We start from the raw sequence: 27,191 nt of genomic DNA, 5'->3' as shown, positions 1-27,191 counted from the left end.
GATAAATACTAGAAAACTTACCAAGTTCAATTAAACAGACTAGCTTACCCTCCTTTTAAAGGAAGAGACCGTGTGTTGTAAATCGTCGAATATATATAAAGTGATTATTAGAAAGAAAAAATATATTCACAGAGAATTGTATACTTTATATTATAACAGTGAAGGACAAGACAAAAAGGAAATATCGAACAATAATTTTAAAATTATATCAAAGTCTATATATCAAAATATTTCCAGCCATTATCAACAAGAGGGAGACTTTGTACAAAAGTCGATTGCTTGGGTACCTCTGTCCCATTCGTGTTTCAACCGTGAAGCAGTTGTATTTGCATGGCTGTGTTTCGTTTTGAAGGGATATGGCGTAAGTTTACAGAGGAATAACATCTGAGTCCTCAGTAATGGCAACGCATGAGGGGTATCATGGGCGAAATAGTATACTCTGTTATGTCCATGGTACTGCTCATGTCTATAGACAACGGTTACCACTTTCCATTAGGTGGGCCGTCAGCTTGTTTGCCATTCTAAGTTGTATAAAAAAAACACCGTGCTCCCCAATACATGAATGGATTACAATGATAATAATGCTATGCCAGATTAAGGTTAGTATTCTATTTCCAACAAAATACGGTATAATTTTAATTGAATTATGAGGTGAAGTCTGCAGGGCAATTGTTATAGAGTTTGTGTCGTCTTACATAACCGGCGGATAAAACAATTTGGTTGGGTAAGGATTAAGGCTAGCCTTGTAGTCAATATTGCTGTTATGCCATTATTACGGCCGTGGCCGTGGGGCACGGTGTAGAATAGGAATTAGACGAAAAATTAAATAATTATTTTGTTTAGTTCCTTTATTATTTTCTAATATAAGTTTCTCAAATACTGATAAAGAATTGGCTATACTTCTGTACGATATAAATTGTCTGTAAGTACCAATCATCTACCAGAGGAAGACTTTGTACAAAAGTCGATTGCTCAGGTACCTCTGTCCCATTCGTGTTTCAACCGTGAAGCAGTTGTGTTTGCACGACTGTATTTCGGTTTGAAAGACGGGATATGGCGTGAGTTTACTGGGTACAGAGGAATAACATCCGAGTCCTCAGGAATGGCATAATTATATCAAAGTCTATATATCAAAATATTTCCAGCCATTATCAACAAGAGGGAGACTTTGTACAAAAGTCGATTGCTTGGGTACCTCTGTCCCATTCGTGTTTCAACCGTGAAGCAGTTGTATTTGCATGGCTGTGTTTCGTTTTGAAGGGATATGGCGTAAGTTTACAGAGGAATAACATCTGAGTCCATAATGGCAACGCATGTATCATGGGCGAAACAGTATACTCTGTTATGTCCATGGTACTGCTCATGTCTATAGGCGACGGTTACCACTTTCCATCAGGTGGACCGTCAGCTTGTTTGTATAAAAAAAACTGTCTCATTATTTAGAGATGCTTCTTTTTTACAATTTAAAAGTTTGTGCTCTTGTCGAAGTTGGCTCGTGTCTTCTTCCAATTAGTAAAATTAATTGAGAACCGTTGAAATATAATTTTATCACATCTTATTTCTCAATTGATTCAACCGCTGACTAGTTGCCAGTGTACAACTCTTGTAATAAAAAGATTTTTATAGACCTGTTTCTTAGAAACTGGGACATAAATGAAGACAATAATATATCAATTGCCGCGAGTCATCGGCCTGCGTAGACGCAGAGACGCCGTTGACCGACATCGCTCACCTGCGTATGATTCATCTAACTGATCCAACCGACAGAGAATACTTTTTAAAAATTTAAACTGGCGACTCGTAACACCGGAAGAAAAAAAATTAGGCAGTTTATTTATTTAAGACAGAAACTAAAGTGAGTTTTAAATCGAAGAAACTAACAAATTTATTGCTTTTTTATGTAGTAAAAGACAAATAGCTCGGCCTTCCGTTCGATTATAGACTATGATTTTTATATAACTTAGTGAAAGTTTAAATAATTACAGATGGAAAATATTTTTAGTAACAGAATCTAAGCACATATTATTAGACATTATTTATTGGATTACTAACAAACTGTACCTGTACCACGTGACAATGTACGTCTTGACTGTCATTTAGATTTATATGAAATCGAATAAAGTGATTAGGTATTCTAAATAGGAAATATGTGTAATATTTGATCGGAGAATTCAAGTAAATCCTTATCTCAAAGTTTCAAATTACACATGACCCTGGTTGAGGAAGTGTATGTTATAAAATTTATTGCAGGGAATCAGTGGATGCAGATGGCTCAGGACCGTTCCTTATAGCATTCTATGTGGGAGGCCTATATCCAGCAGTGGACCGGATAATGGCTGAAATTATGACGATGATGTTATAAAATAACTATTAATCAATGTCTGATAAATGAACAATTATATAGTAATTTATAAAAGTATATTTTACGGTAATTGTCTTTGCAGAATTTGATTTTACGTTACGGTGACGTCTTGTCAGGTCCGTTGCTCCGTTTATTTAAACATATATAAAAATTACATCACAAACTCGCGTAATAGAAATTCATTCCATGTGCTTGATAACAAAAAAAAAAAAATTCTGTATTGTTTGCTTGTGACCCAATTTGTTCTATTTTTAATTTTTTTTAATTCTATTTTTAAATATAATATTATCAGATATTTTCAGCCAGTATCTCTGCTTTGTTATTTCTATGGGCACAATCTGGCCACTAGCGCCATCCCCAGATCCAAACAGGCCGGTGACTCACCATGGAGTACTAATTATAAACAACATTATACCGGTTCTCGCTGCCCGTACGACTGTTGCCTCACAAGTTAGATAATTATTTTTATTTATAAAACGTAGGTCAAGATCGTGATTCAATTTTACTTTCCGAAGTGAAAGATTATAAGTTCTCTACTGTAAAATAATCTGGAGAAAATTAGCGAAAGTTAATATTTTAACAAGGCTCGTGACACACTGATTGCTGGTTACGTGGAAGTTACATTTTGATACGGGATATTGTTGTTTCTATAGCAAGCTAAATAACTTGTCAATATATATTTATTAAATTAAGGATTACCCAAAAGATATATAGTAAACGACAAGAACTGGTCAGTATTAATAAAACTAAAATAAATAGTAATTACTAAATAAAGCACTATATCATGCAAACACGATTTTAAATACATGATTGCAATGTGTAATAAATATATATTATATTTTACTGAAACTTTAACATGCATTATAGAAGTTAACTGTCCACTACTGTATATAGACCTCTCTCGTAATTTGTGAAGTAGTTGCCACACTTGACTGACAGATTGGCAGCTGCAGCTAGAGTTTGGCGATGTTCTAAGAAGAACGCTGCTGCCCATTCCTCGAACATTAAGTTCAGTTAGTTGCCCCTTACGACATCCATAGGAAAGGAGGGAGAAGTAATATGATAATGACTACTAACTAGAATACAGAGTATAGAAATTAATAAAAATATCTGTTGATATTCAACAGTAGTACAAATTAAAATTGGACTAATTATTTGAATGTTTCGGTTTACTACTAATTTCATTTGAAGGGTGTTTCTCTGATAATTTTTACAAAACTTGGTTAACAAATCACTAAGTGCTATTGAAACACTACAACTGTTATGTGTACTGTTATATTCTTTGTAACTATTAAATAATCCATAGTATAAATAATAAATTATAGTAATAGAATTGATTGAATGTTGTTAACTCTATTGACCAATGTATCATCAATTATCTATAGCAATCAAGTGCTCACTACGAGTGTATTATACCATCGGTCCCACGGTTTGATGCTTTGAGAAATCTAATCTTTGTTATGTTACAATCACTAGACACCGTATATTATCATAATATTGACTGTCTTATCTCGTGGTGGTGTCTGGAATTTAACAATGGACTTAAACATTGTTTTAGATTGTGATCGATGCCAATCAGACGTCTGCTATAGTTTTATTTTTTTGCTCACATTAATAATTGAGGCTTTCACTTGCAATTTATAATCGGTGCCATCGAAAATAATTCCTTTGTTATTTGAACAGCTATATCTTTGAAATTACAATTTAGATTTGTAAGGAGAACGACGAAATTTTGGCTATATTGTCGTGTAGCCTTTTTAAATTACTGTCCTGATAATTTGAATATACTTGGCCATGCATCTAAATAAATATTACACAACTGCATAGCACATGATATGTAGTAAGCGTATAGTAATAGTCTTCACTACTGTAAATATCTGTATTTGCTTGTTATATTATATACCATAGAATTCATACAGGCAGTGGACTTTGTAAAATATTGAACTCGAAGTAATTTTTAGAAACGACTTTCATTTTTCATCGAACTTTAAAAAGAAAAATATTATTAATTTGTTTTTTTTTTATGTTTCTTACCTCATAACTCCGTCAATTCTAAACCGATTTGGAAAGTTCTTTATTTATCTGAAACGATATACTTACATATTGGCCCCATAGAAATTTTATCAAAATTAATTCATTATTTAAATTTCTAGAGCAAAATAACTGGTTTTTTTCACTATTGGTGTCGATTTTTTTTTTGTGGGACCCAATCTTTAATTATTGATAAATAAGAACATCTAATAACGGTTTATATTGTAAAATCTCCAAGTGCGTATTTGTGTGTACAAATCAATTCATTTTACTCTGCAATTTCATCTTTATTTTACAGTGTGGCCCACACACTATCGTCTTCCATTTGAGTGATTACATCCTGTTGCAACCAAACGTTGTCGTGGACAACCCACGTTTCTCATTTGTATTCCATATTCAAACCTTCAACCGCTATATTTGGCAGTCATGGAGTCAAGTAGTCGAACTCATTGATTCTGCATACAAATATTGATATGAATATTCTAAACATCATTTGAAATATTTACAAACTTATCGGAAGACGGTAGCTGTTTGCAATGAACACGGCATGTGTGCATGTTTGTTACCTTTATGGATATAAATAAAAAAAAAGTTCTAATCAATTTACTAACTCTTTCTAAATCATTAAAATATATCTCATGTCTATTTTGTCAATATGGAACAAACAAAACGACATATTCATCGATCGGTTTTATGTTGGAAGAAACTTATATTACTGGTTGCTAGGTCTGATTGCTTCTATATTTATTTTAGAATCGGTCTTCATACGCTCATGTCAATACCTTAATCTCACTAAGCTAGCTAATTTCCGTTATTGTATCGAGTCTCTGTATTTCAAACGAAACTCCTCTGTGAATTCCCATCAACCACAGATTGTTCGATCGAAATTAAAACAGTCTTTTTGTTTCTTTATCTAATACTTTTTCATTTATATCTCAAATATTATTTATCTAATCTTTTTTATTTGGATTGTCAGAAAGATACTATTAAAGTTATCTTGATTGCTGTTTACCTACTTCACTCAGAACCTCAAAAATGAGGTATAATGTTATTTTTTATACTCAAAATGACCGCTAAACATCAATAATAACCGTTAATTCGGCCAATATCATCAGCGACTTCCGACTAGCGTACCCTAAGGTCTAAACCAGGTCGTCATTTCCTATCTTCACGCCGCGTCATCACGTCCACACCAGAGCTGACCTCATCCGATAGGAAATTGCCAAGTACTTACCTGCTATACAACTGCGGAGTCACGGGTCGTAGGCTTTTAATGGGTTTTAATGGTAACTAATGGTGGGACGTCCGTGTCCCGTTGTCTAGACTGTGCCAGGCATAACGATAACCTTGAACGTTGTAAACGTTGCTTTGGGAACCTAAAATTATTGTATGTATAACTTTGTCGTGGAGTTTGTACGGTTCGTTCGTTCAATAAATTGCTACTATTTTTGAATACAGTTCATTTGATACTTACCTAGCTTTATAAGAATAACTGCATATTATAATACATTGTATCATGTCTTATAATAAAATTTCTTTGAGACACTACAAAAAGGTATAACGTAACAAAAAATAAATGCAATAAAATATGTTACCTTTCCCATGTATTAAATATTTTTATGTAAAAATGTTTCATCTGCTCTAATGGAAGAGTTGTTATTGAGGAAGTTGTTTTAATACAATCATTTATCATTAATTTAGTAACTGCTATGCCATCACTCATTCATTACCGATATGTATAACCATAAAACTCTATGGACAACGACTAACTTTATACAAATCACAATACAGTTCTAGCATATGATACATCGTTTAGCAGTGCCACACTAATATTAATTTATCCCAGAAATCTATTTTAAAAAAACCACTATCTCCGCCACATTTAACAATGGTATAATCTCTTAAATGTAGTCTATTTTAGTTGGCTCATTTATCACTTATGTAATATCATTATAACTCCAGGCCTGACCTTTAGTCAGCATTTTATTCTCCTCAGATGTTATCAAATACATGTTCTTATTTCACAATGTTAACAATGTGCCAAGAATTTGTATCAATGTAATAACATCTCTAGAACAATATTTATACACTTTTAATGGTTCAAATTTATTGTTACGCAAACAAAAACAAAATGCCTTTAATTTATCATCTGTAGTAGCGTAATGCCATAGATACATTCGTGACGCGTGTTTCTACTCTCACTTTCAATGGATGCCGTTTCTCATTTTCAGATTATTGTTTCATTTCAACACTAATTCTAAAAGTAATTTAGCATTCTCATGTTTTTCTTCTCCGTAATCAGTTCTTACTACTCTTAAAGTCAGTTTAAATTATTATTTATAAACTATACTTAAAACTTTCTTTTGTTATTTTATAATTTCAAACAGTAATTGGTCTTTTGCTTTAATATAAATCAAATAGAACGTGAGACAATTCTGATTGCTATTTCTGTATCTAGAGAAAATATAATTATAAAGTAAAAAATAACGTTTCTGTAAAATGAGTCACGTAAAAAGAATTGATCCAGAAATAAACGCTGCAACCATAGATCATCAATAAAAAATTTAACCTGCTGCCGGTAGATAAAGTGTATTTCACACGTTGTTATATAAGAATCCATTGTCTCATCTTAATACAATTATGAATTAACGTTTAGTTCCTTCATACACAGTTAGTAATTACTCATTGTTACGTGTTATTAGATAAGTTGCATGTGTCTTTATTCCTTCCTTGTCATATATCTCTATTTTTTTTCTCCTTCCATTCCTGTAACAGTTTCTTTTTTTGTTACTTCTAATAATGATATAGTAATTAGTTATGTATGTGCGTTTACTTTTGCTGCAACCATCTTGCTGTCGTTTCACTTTCTATCGCGTTCAAATTTCATGCTGCAACGTTTATTTCTTTCGTGTCGACTAATTAAATAGTAATTGCTTTCTTTAATATTTTAAGTGCTGTTGTGTAATTAAGTTCATTACTCTCTAAACGGCGCATCTAAACTGCTCCATCTGTGGCGTTATCTTGACATTTGAGAATAATTTACCGTTACTGTTTGGTTAAAACTATTCAAATCGCCTTTATTTCTTTTTTCGTATTTATATTATATTATACGTATACCTATTCTGACCTAACTTTTTTAATAACTCTTGTAATCTGTTGATTATATTGAATTTAGTCCAATTTCTGCCATAATTATTTTATTATAATTGAAGTCTAAATATTATTCTAATATTTCTATTAGTAATCTTGTTTAATTTTTAACCAAAAAGACCTAATATATTTCTATTGTTTTAGTAATAAATAAACCTATTTATACATAGTCTCAGTAAGTCATTGACTGAAATTTTAAAATTGTACATAATTTGCAATATTACATTCTACTAAAAAAGACGTTTACGCGATTGTTTCATTATTGTAAAATAATTTCTTATTTTTGCTTATCTCTTATTTGTCAATGTGTATTTAACATATTCGTTAAATTTGACGTTCAAATACGTTCAGTTACATAAAATATATGTTTAATTATATGGTAATTCTAAAAGAAATGTTCCTCGATCGACAATTCGAGCGAAATTCGACAATGTTCTCACATTGTCGATTATCCCATTCCTTACAAAAATCCGTCACATTCAAATATATCTTTCTATAAATATCCTCTTTCTAAATTATTAATAGTTTCATGGCAGTCTCCCCATTCACCAGTTTCCTCGCACGCCAGCATCATTAAACTTTGTCATGTCTTCGTTTGCTTACATAAGACGTTTATTGACGCTTCATCTTCAGACTACATTCGGAAGATCACGCACTACGTCATTTATCTTGTTATGAATTATCCAATTGTGGCTTAAATCCTTCATGTTTGAATCAATCAGATTGACAATTTGATTCTTTAAATTATAAAATTATGTTTTAAATCTGAGATTAATAGATTTTTGAGCAATTCCTAATTCAAAAAGGAGTAGGTTTTCCATATGATTATTTTTTTTTATTACTAGATATTCCTCGTCAATTGTAGTTATTGTTGTTGTTGTAGAGATGAGTATAAATCGATTTTAAACGTCTAAAAATTTTCATTATTGAATATGGAAATTAATTATTTATGAAACATTTTTTTTTTTTTCTTTATTAATTTGACTGACATTATGACTGTTGCAGCTTACATTTTTATGCATGATACTGTGTTCGTGAATTAAGGATAGTAAGGTACCTGCGGTCTCTGTATATAGATCTATTGTCATGTATATTTATATTATTATAGATAGATCGCTTACGAAGGTCGCACTGAGACAGACAAGAGCTACGGGAGTAATATTACTGCTAATACCGCATTGCAGCACCGATGCATTCGCCCGTGCACTTCTAGTATCACATGTAGGTTGAAATACTACGAAATTATATACACTATTTATTTTTATACGTAACACGTAAGAGTCCCATTTTATTATCGGAATTATTTAATTCTTTATTTGTCAATAAACAAGACTTTACAAACTTAAAAATAATAACCATTTTATCATTGTTTTTATAGAGTAAAACCCATAAAATGTAATCACGCGCCATAAATATATAAGACAACGTTCAACTTTAAACTTTAATTTCTTTATTAAATTATAAAGAAGTAATAATGATTGCATGTTATTTCTAGTGCCACAGTGGTAATATTTACTTTCAATTCTCTACTGTATAACAAGTGTACTGGTATATTATGTTATTTAATACAACAAAGCAATAGACATTATGTCTATTTCTTTGTCTTATATGATCTTTACTGTTTTTCTCCTGTTATGCTCAATACAACTATCATCATTTCGCCACGGTGTGTTATTATAACATTTTATTGTTACGCGAATTGATCTGTGCGAGAGTTCATTCGACTATCATTCCTGAACGTAATTAACTTTCACTTTCTATAGTATAATCTTTTTTATAATAAATATCTATTCAAACTTGAAGTATACCTCTGTTAAATCTCCCTTTAAGTACTCTTTCCACGTGTTCTCTCTTCATCTTCTAATTTCATTCTCTCCTGTTGTATGTGTGCTTTTAAGTTTATGTGTACACATATACGTATATGTATTTGTATATATTCGTTTTTATATAATAGTGCGTCACCTACCCTTTGTCTTTTTTTCCTTTTCTCAATGTCCTCTACCCAAAGATTGTCTGGAAGAGATTGCTTAGCAATAAGGCCGCTTTTTGTATCATTTCTCATTACAATGAAATGTATTTACTATTTTATAAATGGTGCAATAAAGTGTAAAATAAATAAATAAATATATCAGTACGAATCATTCGTAAACGTTAGTGAATCCTTTCATATTATCTTTTGAACTTCACTACTTGCATGCCCGTGTTAAAACAACAGTTCGTGAAAGATATTCTACAGATGCTCTTTCTGAATCGACAGCAGAAACTAGTGGTTAAAAATACCGGATATTAAGTTTACGGCAGTAAATCTTCTAAATTGTTATTTTTAAACCAGGCCCATATCGATCCAAGATGCGCTGAACGTCTGCACTCTGTAATACTCATTAACCTCTTCCATCATGTTTGCGCCATGCCAAACTAGTCTAGACCCGACGTCTCAGTCCAATTACTATAATGGTTGGGTGCATCGCAAAATGCCATAACCGCACTTTCACCACTGTAAGTGCCTGCTTTGCTTTCATGTGTCTAATGGCTAGAAAGAACAAAACATGTCTGCATCACGCTTTGTCTTGTACTATTTAGGCTCGTTTCTTTTTCTATTAAATCGCAATATCATCAGATTAATGATCACAACAAAACATTGCATGAACTTCATTTTTCAATTTTCAGTATCGTATAGAAATTTATTTGTATTAAATCATTTGCTCCAGAATCATTAACGCGATCGTATCTCGAACAGTTGACGTTACGTCTTTTGAAACTAATGCACTATTTTTAAAACCGACTTCCTGTAACTAAAGCGTTTGTCAACGCTCCAAAACTTACGTACGTTTGGTCGGATTCGTTTCCCCCTCATTTAAACTTTTTTTTAATGCGTACAGAACAGACGCTGTTTTGTTGCAGTCGAAGGATTAGGTTTAAAATGCAATAAATTATAACCGTCTCTCTGTTACTGTCGTTAGAAAATCCTGTCAGGGAAATTTTAGAAGTCCTTGTGAGTTTTTAATGGATGAGAATGAAATGACAGCCCCGCATGCGCTAACGGTATACGCTGGCGGGGCACCAGTACAGATGGGCAAAGCACCGGGTTTAAACCCGGTGCTTTGGTAAAAACCCAATAAACACCCATAAACTCCCATAATCACCCAAAAAAATAGGTTTTTACGTATTTTTTTGAAAATATGTAAGTAATACCAATAAATTATTTTTATAAATTGTATTGATCAATTCTACAATATTAAATAAAACGTTAACTAATAATATTTCAGGAAATTTTAAAAATCTATATATAATAAAATGAAAGTAATTAATTTTCAGTGTTTTCATGTTGCAGTTGATCAACATGTTGGCCTTTTGCTTCCCGTAGATACTTTAAAATTTCTTCATAACACCTCGTTCGCACACATGGCCGTATATATTTAAATTCTTGAGCCACTAACAGTCCGAAATACTCATTTCTTTTATCCTCTTCTCCATAAATTAAGCATTTAGAACAGTTTGTTTCTTCTTTCAGTAAATTTTCTTTTACTTTATCCTCGTTTTTTTTCTTTGTTGCGACAACGCTGGGTAAATCATCTGGACACTGGGTCTCACTATCGCCAAATATATTTGGAGATCGGCTTCGGCTACGGCTTGGCAGACATTTTTTTCTTTCTACAATTTTAAATTAAATTTATTAGAATAAATGCTTCGAACACACGCGATCTAAGTACCTTTTGTGTTTATTATACCTTACCTACCTAGGTATAAAAAGAGTACTTACGTAGATTTTCTTTTATTAACTGTTTTATACGAAGATCTTGATCTCTCAAATTAGCATCCATTTTACTTCCAGTGATTATCAACTAAATTAATAATCCACAAAGTATTAAATAACGTTTTTATGAAATATTTAGCACAAAAACAATACCCTTTAAATATCGATCGTCAGTAACTGTGGCTGACTTACCTATATTCTAGCAAGCAGGACTGCCAGATGTGAAGGGGAAATCCCCAATAAATTGTTGCATGTGACTGATGATGTGAGCATGTTCGTTTCATAATAAAAATGTTGCCAGGTAACCAAAAAGTCATATGTTTTTGTGCGAATTACGATCATAATCTTTACGATCGTACATTAAAAAATAGACAAATAATAGTATGAGTACGATTTAAATCGTATATCTGTCAACCCTGCTAGCAAGACAGCGACAAAATCACGTTGCATAACAATGTAGCCCAAGCTTATATCTTATGAAATATACGGAAGAGATACGGACTTAGAAAAAACAGAAATGTTGTTCTTTGTGGAAGTCATTGATGAAATTCTATGTATTTTAGCCCGCAAACTTTCTTCAAACAAAAACAGCGCCATCTAGTATCGAGTTCTGTAATTATCTCTTTGTTTATGGATTTGAAGTAAGACCGCCACGCATGCAATACATTATGACTGGGGATTCCCCTATTCGTCGACGCTGAATATGAGGCGACGACAATCACTGTCAAACGTGTTCACTATTACTCTGACTCTGGTAACGTGACTTCCTGGTAACGTGTTAGGTAGGAAAAGCAGTAAAAAAGTGCATATTAAGGGAGCAGATTTGAAATAATATTTATACTTAACAAGAAATAATTAAAGGTAAGTGGATTTTTGAATGATACAATTATATCATGATCACTTAACAATTTTAACTTAAAATTAGATGTATTATTACAAGCTTTTATTTAGCTTGCGTTATGTAAATAAAAGTATGTAGGTATGTTCGTATGTTGATGCAATTATCCTCAATCCTCAACCGACTGGGATAAAATTTTCCATACACGTTTATTTTGGATGATAGTGCATAGTTAGCTGAGAGTCGTCATTGGATAATAATGGTGGATAGCCTAAGATGTGTACTAGATATTTATTTTTAACATAATATGCGTAAGTACCTAATCGAATTAAAGAAGTTGCTGAGAAAAATACAGAACAATACGATAATAAACTAGCGTCTGCGTTTAATCCTCCGAGGAGATGTAATTTTACAAAGGTTTTTTGTATTTATTTTATTATTTTTTTAATAAATTTATTGTAAATAACAAGAAATAATCATTGTAAAAAAATAGGCACTCTATTGTTGAATTTTCGTCAGACCAACTAATCATCGTTCATTTTTTTAGGTTCAATGGGGAGACCTAAAGATTTACGCATATGGGAGCACTACCGTACTTTACCAAACAAGTCTGTTTCTTGCAAGCTTTGTAATAAGGTCTACAAATTCAGTAATGCTGCCAAAATGCTTCAACATCTTATCACTTGTCCAAAATCTCCAGAAACATTAAAAGACTCTATGAAACTTATAAAAGATAGCTCGTCCAAAACCAAAATGTCTGGACTGTCAGAGATAGAGACAAATGATTCTTTTATAAGCCCCTCGTCGTCTGCTAACACTACAATAAATGCTGAGTTTCAAGACACCGATGATCATATAAAAACAGAATTAGCGAGAGCTATATTTGTAACAGGGACGCCATTATCGATGGTGCAACATCCTTTATGGATACAATTTTTCGAAAAATTGCAACCAAAATTTAAAATACCTTCACGTAAAGCTTTAGCGACAAAATACTTAGATAAAATATATAGAGAAATGCGTTTTGAGTTAAATGAGGAACTAAATGCTTGTAGTTACTTACACCTTCAGTGCGATGGCTGGTCTAATTTAAGAAATGAAGGAATAATAAACTTTCTTATATCAAAACCTCAACCTGCATACGTTAAAAGTTTGAATACAGAAAGTAATCCTCACACTAGTGAATACCTTAGCCAAGAAGTTGAAAAAGTAATGAAAGTGTATGGAGCAAATAAGTTTCTTGTACTTATTGGCGATAACGCTAGAAATATACAAAAGGCATTCGAATTAACAAAACTCAAATATCCACATGTTGTTCCTCTCGGTTGCTGTGCACATATCCTTAACTTGTTGTGCCAAGATATTGTAAAGATACAAGAAGTAACTGTGTTTATTATGCAAGCCATAAATATAATAAAAACTGTTAAAAGGAGTCAACGATTAAGTTCCTTGTTGATAAAATCAAGGCAGGGTGAAGATTCTACACAAACACTAAAATTGCCTTGTGCTACAAGATGGGGAAGTCATGTTACTTCGTTAAAAAGTTTGAAAGCAAATAAGATAGCTTTGCAAATATTAACAGTTAGAGAAGATGTGGTAATTTCAAGAGATATTAAAGATTTAATTCTAAGTGATGATTTCTGGACGAAGACAGGGGAATGTATAAGTATTTTGGAACCAGTCACTGAAAGCATATTTTACTTAGAGAGCGACCAGAATCGTTTGCATCGCACATACATTACATTTAGAGATGTACAAGCTAAGATACGTTTTGCATTAAATGAGATTTCGACATTGAGCGAAGAAAGCAAACAGCAGATTCTAACATCAGTATCTTCAAGATGCAATATGGCAATGAGGCCAATACATTTTGCAGCATATATTCTAGACCCCAGGACTCTAGGAGTCGAACTTACTCAAGAGGAAGAACTTAAGGGTATGGAGTTTATCTACAATTTAAGCCAACACTTAAGTTTGTCAAATGTAATGGCAGATTTGGCGTGTTATAAAGCTAAAGAAAACTTTTGGGCCAGAGGATTTGTATGGAGCTCATTAGATAGCATTGAGCCCCTAATATGGTGGAAAGGTATTTGTGGTTCCACTGAGTTAAGCAAAGTAGCGATTCGTATTCTATCAGCTCCCTGTACTTCGGCAGCCACTGAGCGTTCCTTTAGTATCCAAGGCTACATACATAATAACAAAAGAAATCGACTTACAACTGAAAGAACTGAAAAAATTTCATTCATTTGTTATAACTGGAATCTTAAACATAAAGCTGAATGCGAGGACATTCAGTTTAATGAAGAAAATACCTTAGAAGCTTTCATTGAGCAAGTAAATGAACATAACAGTTTAGACGAAATAGAGCCTATCGAACCTATACAATTCATCGCTTGTAATAACTCTGAATCTGACAGTGATTGACTGTAGTTTTACATTTTACTTTCATCTCTTTCTTAATAAACTCAAAATCAAATTAAAAGTTTTTTATTCTGTAGGCTGCATAATAATATTGTCTATGTCCAGTATAGTGGACGTCTTGCGGCTGAGATGACGATGATGAAGTACAAAATCATAAACACCCAAAAATTTGGGTGTTTATGGGGTTTAAACCCAATAAACCCAAAACACCCGGTTTTTACCCACCAGACTTTAAACCCACCCAGGTGGATTGCCCATCTCTAGGCACCAGTAAAGGATTATAAGTGAGAATGAAACGGCAGATCAATTAGCCCATCATGCTGAATACAACTGGAAATCAGCAAGATGGTTTCCAGGGGGACCTCACGTAGGTCGACCTGACCCAGGACTGGTAGTCGACATTAGTAACAATCCCTCCCCTCCCCCCCAGTTCTTATAAGTTGTACAATTAATATGGTTTATACAACGGTTTTTTTTTTTCTTTAATGTCATTTGCCTTCTGTTGTGACGTAAAACAATGATCATTGTGTCTCATATATATATATATATTTTTTTTACAAATACCTGAAAGCATTGTTTGAAGAACTCGTTGATTGTCTTCAAGTAACTTACATAATAATGACACATTATATGATAGATTTTGAAATAACGAATAATTTTCCAATTGACAATAGTTTTTTATTGTTTATATCATCAACGTTAAACACATTGTCGTTTTTGTTTTATTTTACTATTTTATTAGTTTTATCCGAGGCAGCACGCATGACCGAGTTAAAAAATAGACATATTACAAATACTATGTGTATGCCAAATTGCATGACGACTAGTTGAGACATTAAGGCGCCAATAACTACAAACACAAATTTACTTTTACGTTTAAAAAGTCACTAAGGATTTTATGGTCTTGTAAACATAATGGACATCTTATAAACTTCACAAATGCAACACAATTTCTACGATGTTTCTAGCAAATAAATTTCATTTCATTTCATTAGATACCTATCACAGAAAATCCTTTATTTCCTAATGATGTTACTTTATTGGTCATTCTAAAATACTTAACACGTTGAGCGCCACGCGTACAGCAATCCCGTTCAGGCCACGCGCGCCGCTTCGAAGCGCTGGTACTGCAGCAGCTGGTGTTTCCTATCGTAGTAGAAGGTATATTCCTATAAATTTTAAATAAATATTCTGTAATTCCGTAAAATAGTGTAAAATTTTATAGTTCTCATGTTACACGCTGTCAGCCACCGATGGCTGACGCGGCCTAAACGGAAAGTCTAGTGTCAGCCACCGATGGCGGACATGGCGCTCTACGTGTTAATATATTTTCACGTAGCGTATTAAAATTGTTATTCTACAAGAGTAATATTTTCATTTAAATCAGTTTTTCTTATCCTTATAGATCTGCCTTCAACAGTTTTTGAGAACTGAACAGAATTCCAATCAATCTAGTTTTTCTTTTAGTAGGGATTATGAGATTAGGGATTAAGAGACTACCGACTAAACCGTCTTTCAAAAAAAGCGTTCACGCTCACTTTTTACCTTTATCCGAGCAGTAAGTGCTTTATATTATTCCCAAATTCGTGTATAATATAGTATATATCATATATGTGTAAGTATATTTGTTATTCATATATATTTATTCGTTTATATATGTAATTTTAGTATGTATGTATATCAATAATAATTAGTAGTACCGCATTCGTGTATTCTGACACTTGCCTATGGTTGACTGGGAGACAATGCTTTTAGCATTAAGTCCGCCATGTACACATATATGTATCTACTAATGAATAAATAAATAAATTATTAATAATGATTGAAATTTTGTAAAATTTAAACTACCAATCATAATAACTGCCATAAACAAAGTATTAGAATATATGAAACAAACTCATAAGCGTTAACTTATATAACAATTGTTATTGTTGCTTAGAATTCTATTGCTGCAGGAATCACGTTATGCCCTTAATCTCGTCATATATTCACGACCGCCTCCGCACGAGCCTTGTACATGAACGTAATCATTTGGAACATCGACCTTTTTGCTAACATTACCAATTACGTAATTCATAGGTTCATTGACACTAAGAATAATATATCATTAGGTGCTTTTGGTGACCCAATTACTTATTTGGTCCGCCTGTTTATTTTGACCACATCTGGCCGCCCTTTCACCATATGTGTGTATCAGTAAACATTTTTTTTATTCACTTTTCTAGTTCGGCGCGCATGGTACTTTTAGCAAGGAAGTTTAAAAATAGTATTTGTGTATTTTCAAAACGAGTTCAGTATAAAAGATGTTTTGAAAATACAAAGAGCCTACATGACATGTACAGTAATAGTCATAAAAAAGTACCGAAAGCATTTCCAAACCAATTTTTCGAAAAAAGAATATTAAAACTCGATCTTATTATAGCAAGTATTCGGTCGGTATTTGATAAATATTATAATATCCAACTCTATCCTTATTATTTATAGTATTGTTCTTATTTTTATGAGTTACTGTAATTAATTTAGCCGTGTGGTCCCCACATAGAATAGGCCACCCCTTCCTTTCCTGTGGATGTCATAAGAATCTACTAAGGAAGGGCGGGAGATTAGGATAGATAGGGAAGGTAACAGCGTCCCTCTTGAAACATCTCTAAAGCCTAACTGCGATTATCAATTCGCCTGCCAAGTCTAGCAACTCGTGGAAAAACGCCCCAAGGGGGAGGCTTATGTACAGCAGTGTACAGTTGAAGACTGATATGATGGTGACCATAAAATTAATGGGAACATAATTTCTACTTTGTAATTTTTAATCATATAATAATATATTTATTATTGTAATAATAATGTATATAAAAATGATACCCACGATAATTAGACTCATTATTTTATCTTCCGGAACAACTTGAATTAAAGTGGAGTGTCAAAGAAAACTTAGAGTTGAGGGTGGAAAAGGGTCATCGAGAAGTCGTCAAAGCGAGCTCGGAAACCGGGTCAAGAGACTTCAAATAATCACGTAAATTGTGTGTCTATCCATAGTTAGTAACGGGGTTTTCTAGTTTATTTTCTATTTATATTTCCAATGCCATAAAATGGACATGTTTAACCTTGTACACATTCAACGTAAACAAATATAGGAGTTTTATTTTCATCATTACATTTACGAGCGGCGTGTGTAATAATGTATTTTTATTCATCTCTCTGTCACGTTTTGGGGGAACTTGTTTACCATATGGTCCTGTCATGTCTATTTCGTGGTCTGTTCAAAAGCAAATAGCTAAATGTTCCTTGTGATTTTGATAAATCTTTTATAATTTTTTGCTTTGCACACTCATTTTAAATTGTTCCCACCAACTAGTCCATTCATAAAGTGTTTGTTGAATCTCTCTAGACACTCAATTATAAGAGCTTTTTATTTCGGATCTTCAAAATATAACCAAGGCGTTTCTTTATCATCGATGTCTGGCAATATGCCAATTTGAAAATAGGCACGTGGTAATAAATAAAAATTGGTATCACCTACAAGGGCCCTTCTGTTTTAATACACATTGTTTATTGGCGACCCATTTTATATTTGCAATCTAGAGCAAGAGCATAAAGATCATGTTCTAGAGCGTTTACTCTCGAAGTGGGACAGCGATCGGTTTACGGCGAAATTTTAGTACTGTTATGAAATATAGCCGTAGATTGTACATAGTTAGATTTGAATGATGATCAGGTGGACGGATATTTATAATTCTACTCACGGCGTTATCCAATACATCCACATTCACTTTGTATCGGCCTCCGGCGCAAGCGCAACTACCATTCATTTATTTTACAACATGTGTTAAATGTAGTTACAGTTTTTAGCATGAAACATATACGAAATATATAATTTATAAACAGTGGTACATATATAAAAATGAATTCGCGTGACTACTACAAAGTAACATATAGCACTATAGACTCTGAAAATTCTCAAACTTCCATCGACAATGTGCTCGACAATGACACTGAATTCAATGCGAATCAGTTCAAGTTGTATGACGATTTCACAACGGATCTACGTATCAACTTTAATCCGATAAGAAATAACTACCATGAACTGGCCAGAACAGATGTCGGTAGAAGGAGGGGCGACCCAAACGACTCCGGCGTTGATATGGAAAATGGCAACCCTCTAGACGACGTAGCAAGGTCTAATGACAGTGAATTGGTAAGTATTGTAGTTTTATAAACAAATCTTTTTTTTTTTTTTTTTTTACAACACAGGGGGCAAACGAGCATGCGGCTCACCTGATGGTAAGTGACTATCTATCCTGTATATAGTAATCTATCCTGTGTTGACGGATAAGTCAGATTTTGTGTGTTAGATTGCATTCTTCTTACGTTACAATGAAATGTTTCGTATAAATAATTTATTTATCCAATATTCTTATTGAAAATCTAAAAACCGTTTACTGACTAGGTATCAAAATCAAACGGTACTTCAAAATTAACATTTAATATTTTATATTAGCAATTATTTATTTGTTTGAAAGTAATATGTAACTTTAAAATATTAATTAATTAATTAATTTTATGCATTAAACAAATTAAACGACTCCTATTAAAATGTACTGTTGATATATTGAAATAATTGCGCCTAACTAATTAAACAACAGGCTTTAATGTTCTTGCAGACAGAATGCTATTGTCATATGTTATAATTGGCAAATCGAGAAGTAGGTCTATTAGTTTCATCTATTTGTAAATGCTATGAATGACAAATCGCACAAGTTGAAAGGACTACTGTAGTACAAAACTGTTTATTGTTGTCGTAGGTGGAAATATAGTTCATCTTATTGATAAACATTAAAATTCCCATACAAACATATTTTTTTTTATTATTAGAATGTTTAACTACTTATTTCTTTTTTTTTTAGATAATTAGACTCTCATTTTTTTAGGTTCCATAAAATCGAGCCAATTCGAATTATATGACAATCGTAGTTCATTCATAGATATAATGCATGTATTGTTAGAGAACAATACACGTATTATATCATATTTCACAGTTTAATACACTAAACTCCTAGGGGAACTTATTTGTGCCACATCTACTGACGTAATGGCGCGCGTAATTCATTATGGCAAATGACTCACACTACATATTGCTTGTAGGTAATTATATCATATATGCCTGTTTGTACTTATATCCATAACTAAAGCTTTTAATTGTATGTCCAATTGTTATATGTTATTTTTAATAATAAAGATATCTTTAGCCGTTATTTATTTTCCCTTGCGTAAATATACCATTTGTTTTGTTTTTGTACAATTAGTTTATATTTATATTTAATTATACTCACGTTCATGAACTACGCTATTTACATACCCATTGAATTGGTAATATCGTTTTACTTATTAAATACTTTAAGTATTTAGACATCGATATTCAATCATGTTGTAAATTGATCTTGCTAATTATATAGCCATTTTGCGTTTTTCTCCTCGCAGTTAAATGCCTATGCGTGTTCCCGCTTTCGTGCCAGTAACCGGTATTTTTATGCATCCACAAATATGTACAACCTTATGCGTTACGACCGACTGGCCTTGACCAACTGATTAACTTCATTTACTCTTTTCGGGCCGCATTCGTCTTAAGCTGATTACCTTACTGCACTTGCAGACCTTTACCTTGACTTATTTTTCTTAAACGGCCAATACACACTTTCTCTCGATTTGTTTCAGTTGGAGAACGAAGTGATGGTAGATCCTTGGAGCAGCATGGACTCCTCGAATTCACCGTTAACCGACTCCGGACCGTCAGCCAGCGAAGACTGCACCCCTTCAACATCAAGTGAACCCCTTCGAGAACCTCTCGGCGCGTCTTCTCCCCTCTCTCCCGATTCGCGTCGCTTACCGGTCCCAAAAGATGCCAAAACCCTTCCTGTTAGAAATGTTCCCTCGAAGACAGCAGACAAGGCGCGATCTCGGGACCTGACACTTCAATTGGAGACACTAGAGCCCGATCCACTCCCACGCCGACCCCATTTCCTTGATGAAGACTATCAACTGCCCACCAAATCGAACATCGAATGCCGAATTCTAAAACCACATTTTCTCGATCATTCGCCATCTCCCGACGAATTCGATGAACGCAGTGATATCACAAATCCTAATTTTTTGGATGACGAAGTCGATGGCGATGATAATTTAGCACAGAAAAAAGCCGGCGCTTTTCCAAAAAGACCACAGAAGACTCCACCTTCATATTTAGCTCAAGATGATCGGCCTCATACAACCAGTTATAGAAGTACTTTACATTATGGCCTTGAAAGTGTTGCAAGATCGAACGAACGTGATAAACGAGCATCCCAGCTCTACAGAGGGACCTGGCCAGGAGAACGTGACGTATGGACAGCTCATGATTCTTCCAGCGTTCGCAGCTTTTCTAGCAATGGATCAGCGGAAGGAGCAAGACCTTCTTCTAATTTAGAAAATAAAATGGAATGTGTTTACTCATTGATTTCATTGTTAAGTTTATCCCCAGAAAATAATGCAGATCTAAGTGGACCTCTATTAGAAATGAGCCGTTCGGCAGAAAGTTGTGTCGCTATGAGGCAGTCAGGGTGTATTCCTTTATTAGTACAGTTAATACATTCAAAAGTGCCGAGAGAAACTCGAGATCGTGCTGCTAAAGCGCTACGTAATATTATTCTCACGCAAACGGATGACAAATCTGGTAGACGAGAAGCAAGAGTATGGAGGTTATTAGAGCAGGTTAGAGAATATTGTTATGTATTAGAACAAGTTGTAGAAACAAGAAAAGAGGGAAAAGAAATTATAGAAGATGATGTCAGTAAACACCCGAGTCAGAGTGTCGCTGCTTTGATGAAGTTATCCTTCGACGAAGAGCATAGACATGTTGTATGTCAATTAGGAGGCTTGCAGGCACTTGCAGCTTTAGTTAGCGGGGATCAAGCTGCACATGGTAGTGGGACTGATGACAACACCTGTTTAACTATGAGAAAGTATGCAGGAATGACATTAACAAATCTTACATTTGGAGACGGAAACAACAAATCTCTTTTATGTTCATTCAAAGATTTTATGTTAGCTCTAGTTGAACAACTGGAATCGCCAAACGACGATATGCGTCAGGTAAGCATTTCTTATTCATCTTATATTTAGATTTTTTATTACTTGAACATTTTTAGAAAAATAGTATAAATGTTATAACTAATTTAGTTATTATAACATGTTCCTGTTTTATTATTACAGGTGACTGCCGCAGTACTCCGGAATCTATCTTGGCGAGCAGACCCCAATAGCAAACAAGTCTTAAGAGAAGTAGGTGCTGTTAAAGGCCTCACAAAGGCTGCCATGACTTGTCAAAAGGAAGCTACTCTAAAATCAGTCCTATCAGCCTTATGGAATTTAACTGCCCATTGTTCTATGAATAAAGTAGCGTTGTGCTCAGTAGATGGAGCCTTGGGTTTTCTTGTAGATATGCTCAGTTATAATTCACCAACGAAAACGTTAGCAATAGTGGAAAATGCAGGTGGAATTATGAGGAATGTGTCGAGTCACATTGCCGTTCGTGAAGATTACAGGCAAATTCTCCGCGAGAGAAATTGTTTGAGTGTCTTACTGCAGCACCTGAAGTCCCCGAGCTTAACGGTGGTAAGTAATTCTTGCGGTACTTTGTGGAATCTCTCTGCAAGGTGTCCTCAAGATCAAGAGTTCTTATGGGACCACGGGGCGGTACCGATGCTTAGGAGTCTCATTCATTCCAAACATAAAATGATAGCCATGGGCTCGAGTGCCGCTCTCAAAAATCTACTCAACTCTAAACCTGGAAAAAACCACATTATCTCGTTAGACGCCACAGCAAGAAGTATGAATCTTCCGGCACTACCTACCCTTGGCGTAAGAAAACAAAAAGCATTGGAACAAGAATTGGACCAAAATTTAGCTGAAACTTGCGACAACATCGAGCCAGTCACATCACCTACAACAAGTAATAGAGAAGAGAAGAACCTCTTCACAGCTACTGAGAGACAGATGGCTATGAATCTGGAAAGACACAGGATGTCATCCAGTTCTCCTTTGATGGGGACTCTAGCATCGCAAATATCGTTAAGCCATAGTGCACATCTAGCGAGCTACCTGAGTTGCAGTAACACTTTATTGAAAGGCGCGCTGGTTACGCGCTCCACGACTGGCGGAAGTTCTACTAATGTTAACAGATCTGAGAGCAAAGACTCTGTCACAAGCACACATTCAGACTCTATTTTTGAAAGAGTAATGCGCACTGGGAAGGTACCTGTACCGACACCGAGAAATAAAGACTTGATGAAAGGAGAAAGATTGAGCGACGCTTTTAAAGCAGGGTCGAAAGTGAATGCTAAAGACGGCAGTTTTCTCCGGTACCCCACTCAACCGCCTATACCACCTCCGAGGAGTTCAACGGATATGAGAACAAACTACACAGAATCTGGTTATGACGTCGACCAAGATTCTTGCGACCAACCAGTTGATTATAGCCGAAAGTACTCAGAAACCAAGACAAACGAATCTGAATCCATTGATAATAAATCAAAATCTTCAGAGGCGGGTAAAAAGTATTCTAAGAAGGAACCGAATACATTTGGGGACTACCAGGAGACTGACCTGGATCAGCCCACTGATTACTCATTACGTTACGCTGAACACCAATCGGAGACCGGTTCAGATTTATCAGAGCCTCCGGGCCCGTCCGACACTATCAAGCACTTTGCGACAGAAGGAACACCCTATGAAACTCCTGTTGTATTCTCAACAGCAACGTCAATGTCTGACCTTCGAGTGATCGGTAAAGACGGTAAACAGAAGACTACGCCGAACACGAAGGAACACCCAGAAGCTATGACTCATTCGGACGAGAAGGACACATGTTCGATAGAAGATCCACCTAGACATGACAATGACAGAGCAGCGACCACGCCCCAAGCCTCATCTGTTACTGAAACTAACCAGAAGAGGGAAGTCTTTGACACCAAGTTTAGTTCGGGGATGATAAGTCCCGAGAAACCAGTGAACTATTGCGACGAAGGCACGCCAGGGTGTTTCTCGAGAGTCAGTTCCCTTAGCAGTGTTGGAGAACCTACTGAGGAAGACAGTATAGCTAAAAAGAATGCAATGGCTACTATCAACGTGGAGCCGAGCCCTCAAGAACCTAGCTCTGGCAGTATTTCTAAAGACAAAGAAGGTTAGTATTAAACGCCAATCTATTATGAAATATTAATTATTATAGATAGACAAGTAAACAAACTAATCATCCACCTGATGCAAAGTGGTAATCGTTACCTATGGACAAACAGATCTTGATGAGGGATACCTCATGCGCTACTATTCCTGAAGTCTATGGTGTTAGGCCTAAATTATAATAGATAGATAGATAGATAGATACTCTTTATTGTTTCCTCCAAAAGATTACAATAGTAGACTTATTATAAATATAAATAATTACAAGAAATAATCACAATGAGAAAACAATGGGCGACCTTATCGCTAAGAGCGATCTCTTCCAGGCAACCTTTGGATGGAGAGGAGTAATTATAATGTTAAATTTTAATTTCCAATAAAATTAATATTGTTTTTATTTCTCATTAAACACTGAATATGAAGTACGAACACAGATTTAAAAAGTAGAGCTTACTGTGGCCCACTGACCCTTCACTTTTAATATTGTAACACACCCCGGACTCTTCATACAAAAACGCCACGATCTGTGCTTGTCACAACTATAGAAACAAATTAACATGTGTATATGTGACAATGTGTGCGTGTGTAGTTACAATTAGATCTGGAAAATGGAGTTTGGGTGCTGACGCGTACTTGAGAGGGGGTGAGGTCAGATCGCAACGGGTGTCAGGGAACGTCCACACTGTACTTTATACTGCAATTGTAAATTAAAATTCTTGTAGGTATATTTTTAATTTGAAGTTATATTGTCAGGTTCGAAGGCGGTGACGTTCGCGTCGGAGCCGACGTCGCTGGGCGCCGGCTCGCCGCGGTTCGTGGAGGACACGCCGCTCATGTTCTCGCGATCCAGCTCGCTGGGCTCGCTGCCCGACTGCGGCCCGCACGACGACCAGGGATCCGTTTTGTCGGAATTCAGGTATGCACCCGGATATGTACACTTCCAACTTTAAAGCTATAATCAGCTGTGGAGGTTTTTCCATGTGACTTCTGTATTCTTCAGAAAGGGGTAAAGAGGTTTCTTCAGGTTTGGTAATATGCGCGTAATGCTCCTTGTATTGCAGGCGTTCATAGGCTATGGTAACCGCTTACCTTCAGGCGGGTTGTTTGCTTGTTTGCCACCTTAGTGGTATAAAAAAAAAATAACAGGCATTAGACACATGTTGAGGTAACGCATTGCCATGTAGTCTGATACTCTGATATTCTGTCTGATAGTCTTCTGCTACAACCACTGAAACATTTTACATAGTAGTTCATTTTATTTCTTTTTTTTATGCAACATAGAATGACAAACAAGCTGACGGCCCACCTGATGGAAGATGGTAACCGTCGCATGGACATAACAAAGTATACTGTTTCGCCCATTATATCCTCCATGCCTTGCCATACCTGAGGACTCAGATGTTATTCCTCTGTACCCTGTAAATTTACTGCCATATCCCATTCTTCAAACCAAAACACAGCCATACAAACACAACTGCTTCACGATTGAAACACGAATGGGACAGAGGTAGCCAAGCAATCGACTTTTGTGCAAAGTCTCCCTCTGGTATAAAATCTACATAGGAACAAATTGGATTAAGGCTCTTTAACGTGCCAAAAATCACCAAAATATGCTCGAGTCAAATACGATGTGATTTCCCTATAGCATGCCTCTGGTTCTGACAGCTCAAGTTTATATTTATTAGTACTTTAGTTAATTTTTTTTGGTTTTCACCTTCTCGACTTATGTCGGCTTAAAAACATACCCCGTCCTGTAACCCACAGGAAAAAAGGTACGTATGCCCCAGTTTTATTTTTATGTCCGTCTTCTACCTCGCCTTCTCTTTAGAGTGTATACTGAATTTGTGAGTGATTGTGTGTTTGATGTATGAATTGTGTATTAGTACTTTATATAATTATATAATTAAATGTATTATTATATTAACATATATACTGAGTGAAAACGGAACAAGGCACGTTTAGATGGCTTAGTATGGGAACTAAAAATTTTTCCTTATTTCCGACTAGTGTTCGTTAAGGAAATATAAAAGACTCGCTTAAAAGTATACTAATTCTAATTTCATCCTCTGCAGAACCATGCTAGATATTGTAAACTGTTACTTATCGTTGAAAGTGTAATAAAGCGCTTCCTTGCATGTACAGTCGGCTGCCGTCCGGGTGCATCTCCCCGAGCGAGATTCCGGACTCGCCCGGCCACAGTGTGCCCGGATCCCCGCCCACCCTGGCCACGCACGAGCCCGGTATGTAACCTTTATTATATACATACATACATATATATATGTATATATATATATATATATATACATATATATATACATATATATATATATATGTGTGTGTGTGTCTGTGTGTATAGAAAATGCATCAGCAACCTAGTATTCATGAAACTTAACAAGTTTCTCAGAACACAGGTCGAAAACTTGGACTGTATGAGAAAACTACTGCAAATTATCATTAGAGGACAATGACTTCTAGTCAAAACGAATTAGTACCATTTTTAAGCAATTTTCCTTATTCTATACAGCTGTATTATGTTTAATCACCTCGTGAATCGTGACTCAGTGTGTTTAGAGGCATATTGTATATAATGGTAATAATTAATTCTATAGCTCAGCTAAAAATAAGTCCGGGGTAATGAAATCTAACAAAACAATTTGGCAGTGAGTGATCATCATTTATAGATAATGATGTATTCAGATCAGTTGGTCAATAGTCAACTGTTTTTTTTTTTTTTTGAGAGCCCTTCTGTCTTCTGAATTTTTAATTTTCACTATGCATTTTTAACCGACTTCAAAAAAGGTGGTTCTCAATTCAGTTTTTTGTGGACCACAATCTTAAATTATTGTAAATAAGGTGCAATACGCGTCACGCTTTTCTATCGCCATACAATAGAAACATTTGTATACTTCATGGATGTATTTGTTTCTTTTCTATGTGTAATATATACATATGTATTTAGAAAAAAAAAGTGTGTGTTTGGGTAAAGAGAAGAGAGAAGGACAAATCTATTTGTTCACGTTGACCTTGCGTGTAGGTCTCCTTTGTTGATTCGCTGCTTGGCATTCGCTGATTCACTGTATGGCATTGAGTAGTACGCGACTGCCGGAGATTTTTTTGTGATTTTAGCGGAGTTTTACGCACAGTTGGATTACAGACTGATTTAGTAGCCATCTACCCCCCAATATGATCCCAGATTTGATCGGGAATATGGGTAGGAAAGAAGGGTAGAAGGATATAGCGGCATTGCGTTCGGGAATGCTTAATAATTAGATTAAAATGATAAGATTATATTAACCAGTTTGTTATGTATTAATAGATACTAAGCGTTGGTTAATTTGTGATTTTTTTTTTAAATGGATGATAATGGAATGGTAACCCCACCTGCGCTATCGGTATACACCGGCGGGGCACCAGTGAAGAATGATAGG

At 34.8% G+C, this 27,191-nt stretch overlaps 2 protein-coding genes across 9 annotated transcripts in view; both read left to right on the top strand.

Moving 5' to 3' along the window:
* Positions 1-27,191, top strand: part of LOC113522313 (adenomatous polyposis coli protein-like) — a 74,651-nt gene that overhangs the window by 35,301 nt on the left and 12,159 nt on the right. For 5 of the 8 annotated variants that reach the window (XM_052902221.1, XM_052902219.1, XM_052902218.1 and 2 more), the window contains exons 2-6: positions 18,390-18,748; positions 20,266-21,678; positions 21,799-23,767; positions 24,517-24,679; positions 25,906-26,003. In XM_052902221.1, the coding sequence (XP_052758181.1) occupies positions 18,455-18,748; positions 20,266-21,678; positions 21,799-23,767; positions 24,517-24,679; positions 25,906-26,003 (3,937 nt within the window). In that variant the 5' untranslated portion in view covers positions 18,390-18,454. The remainder of the gene's footprint in view (positions 1-18,389; positions 18,749-20,265; positions 21,679-21,798; positions 23,768-24,516; positions 24,680-25,905; positions 26,004-27,191) is intronic. The other 3 variants (XM_052902222.1, XM_052902223.1, XM_052902220.1) reach the window with 2 other exon arrangements.
* LOC128202318 (uncharacterized) lies at positions 11,192-14,815 on the top strand. Its single transcript, XM_052902224.1, has 2 exons — positions 11,192-12,158; positions 12,683-14,815. The coding sequence occupies exon 2, from the start codon at positions 12,688-12,690 to the stop codon at positions 14,557-14,559; it is 1,872 nt and encodes a 623-aa protein (XP_052758184.1). The 5' UTR covers positions 11,192-12,158; positions 12,683-12,687; the 3' UTR covers positions 14,560-14,815.

This window comes from Galleria mellonella, unplaced genomic scaffold (assembly GCF_026898425.1).
Source record: "Galleria mellonella isolate WM207_F2 unplaced genomic scaffold, CSIRO_AGI_GalMel_v1 utg874, whole genome shotgun sequence".
NCBI classification, from domain to species: Eukaryota; Metazoa; Arthropoda; class Insecta; order Lepidoptera; family Pyralidae; genus Galleria; species Galleria mellonella.
Note: the sequence above shows the minus strand (reverse complement) of the source record. Positions and strands in the feature narration are given on the sequence as shown.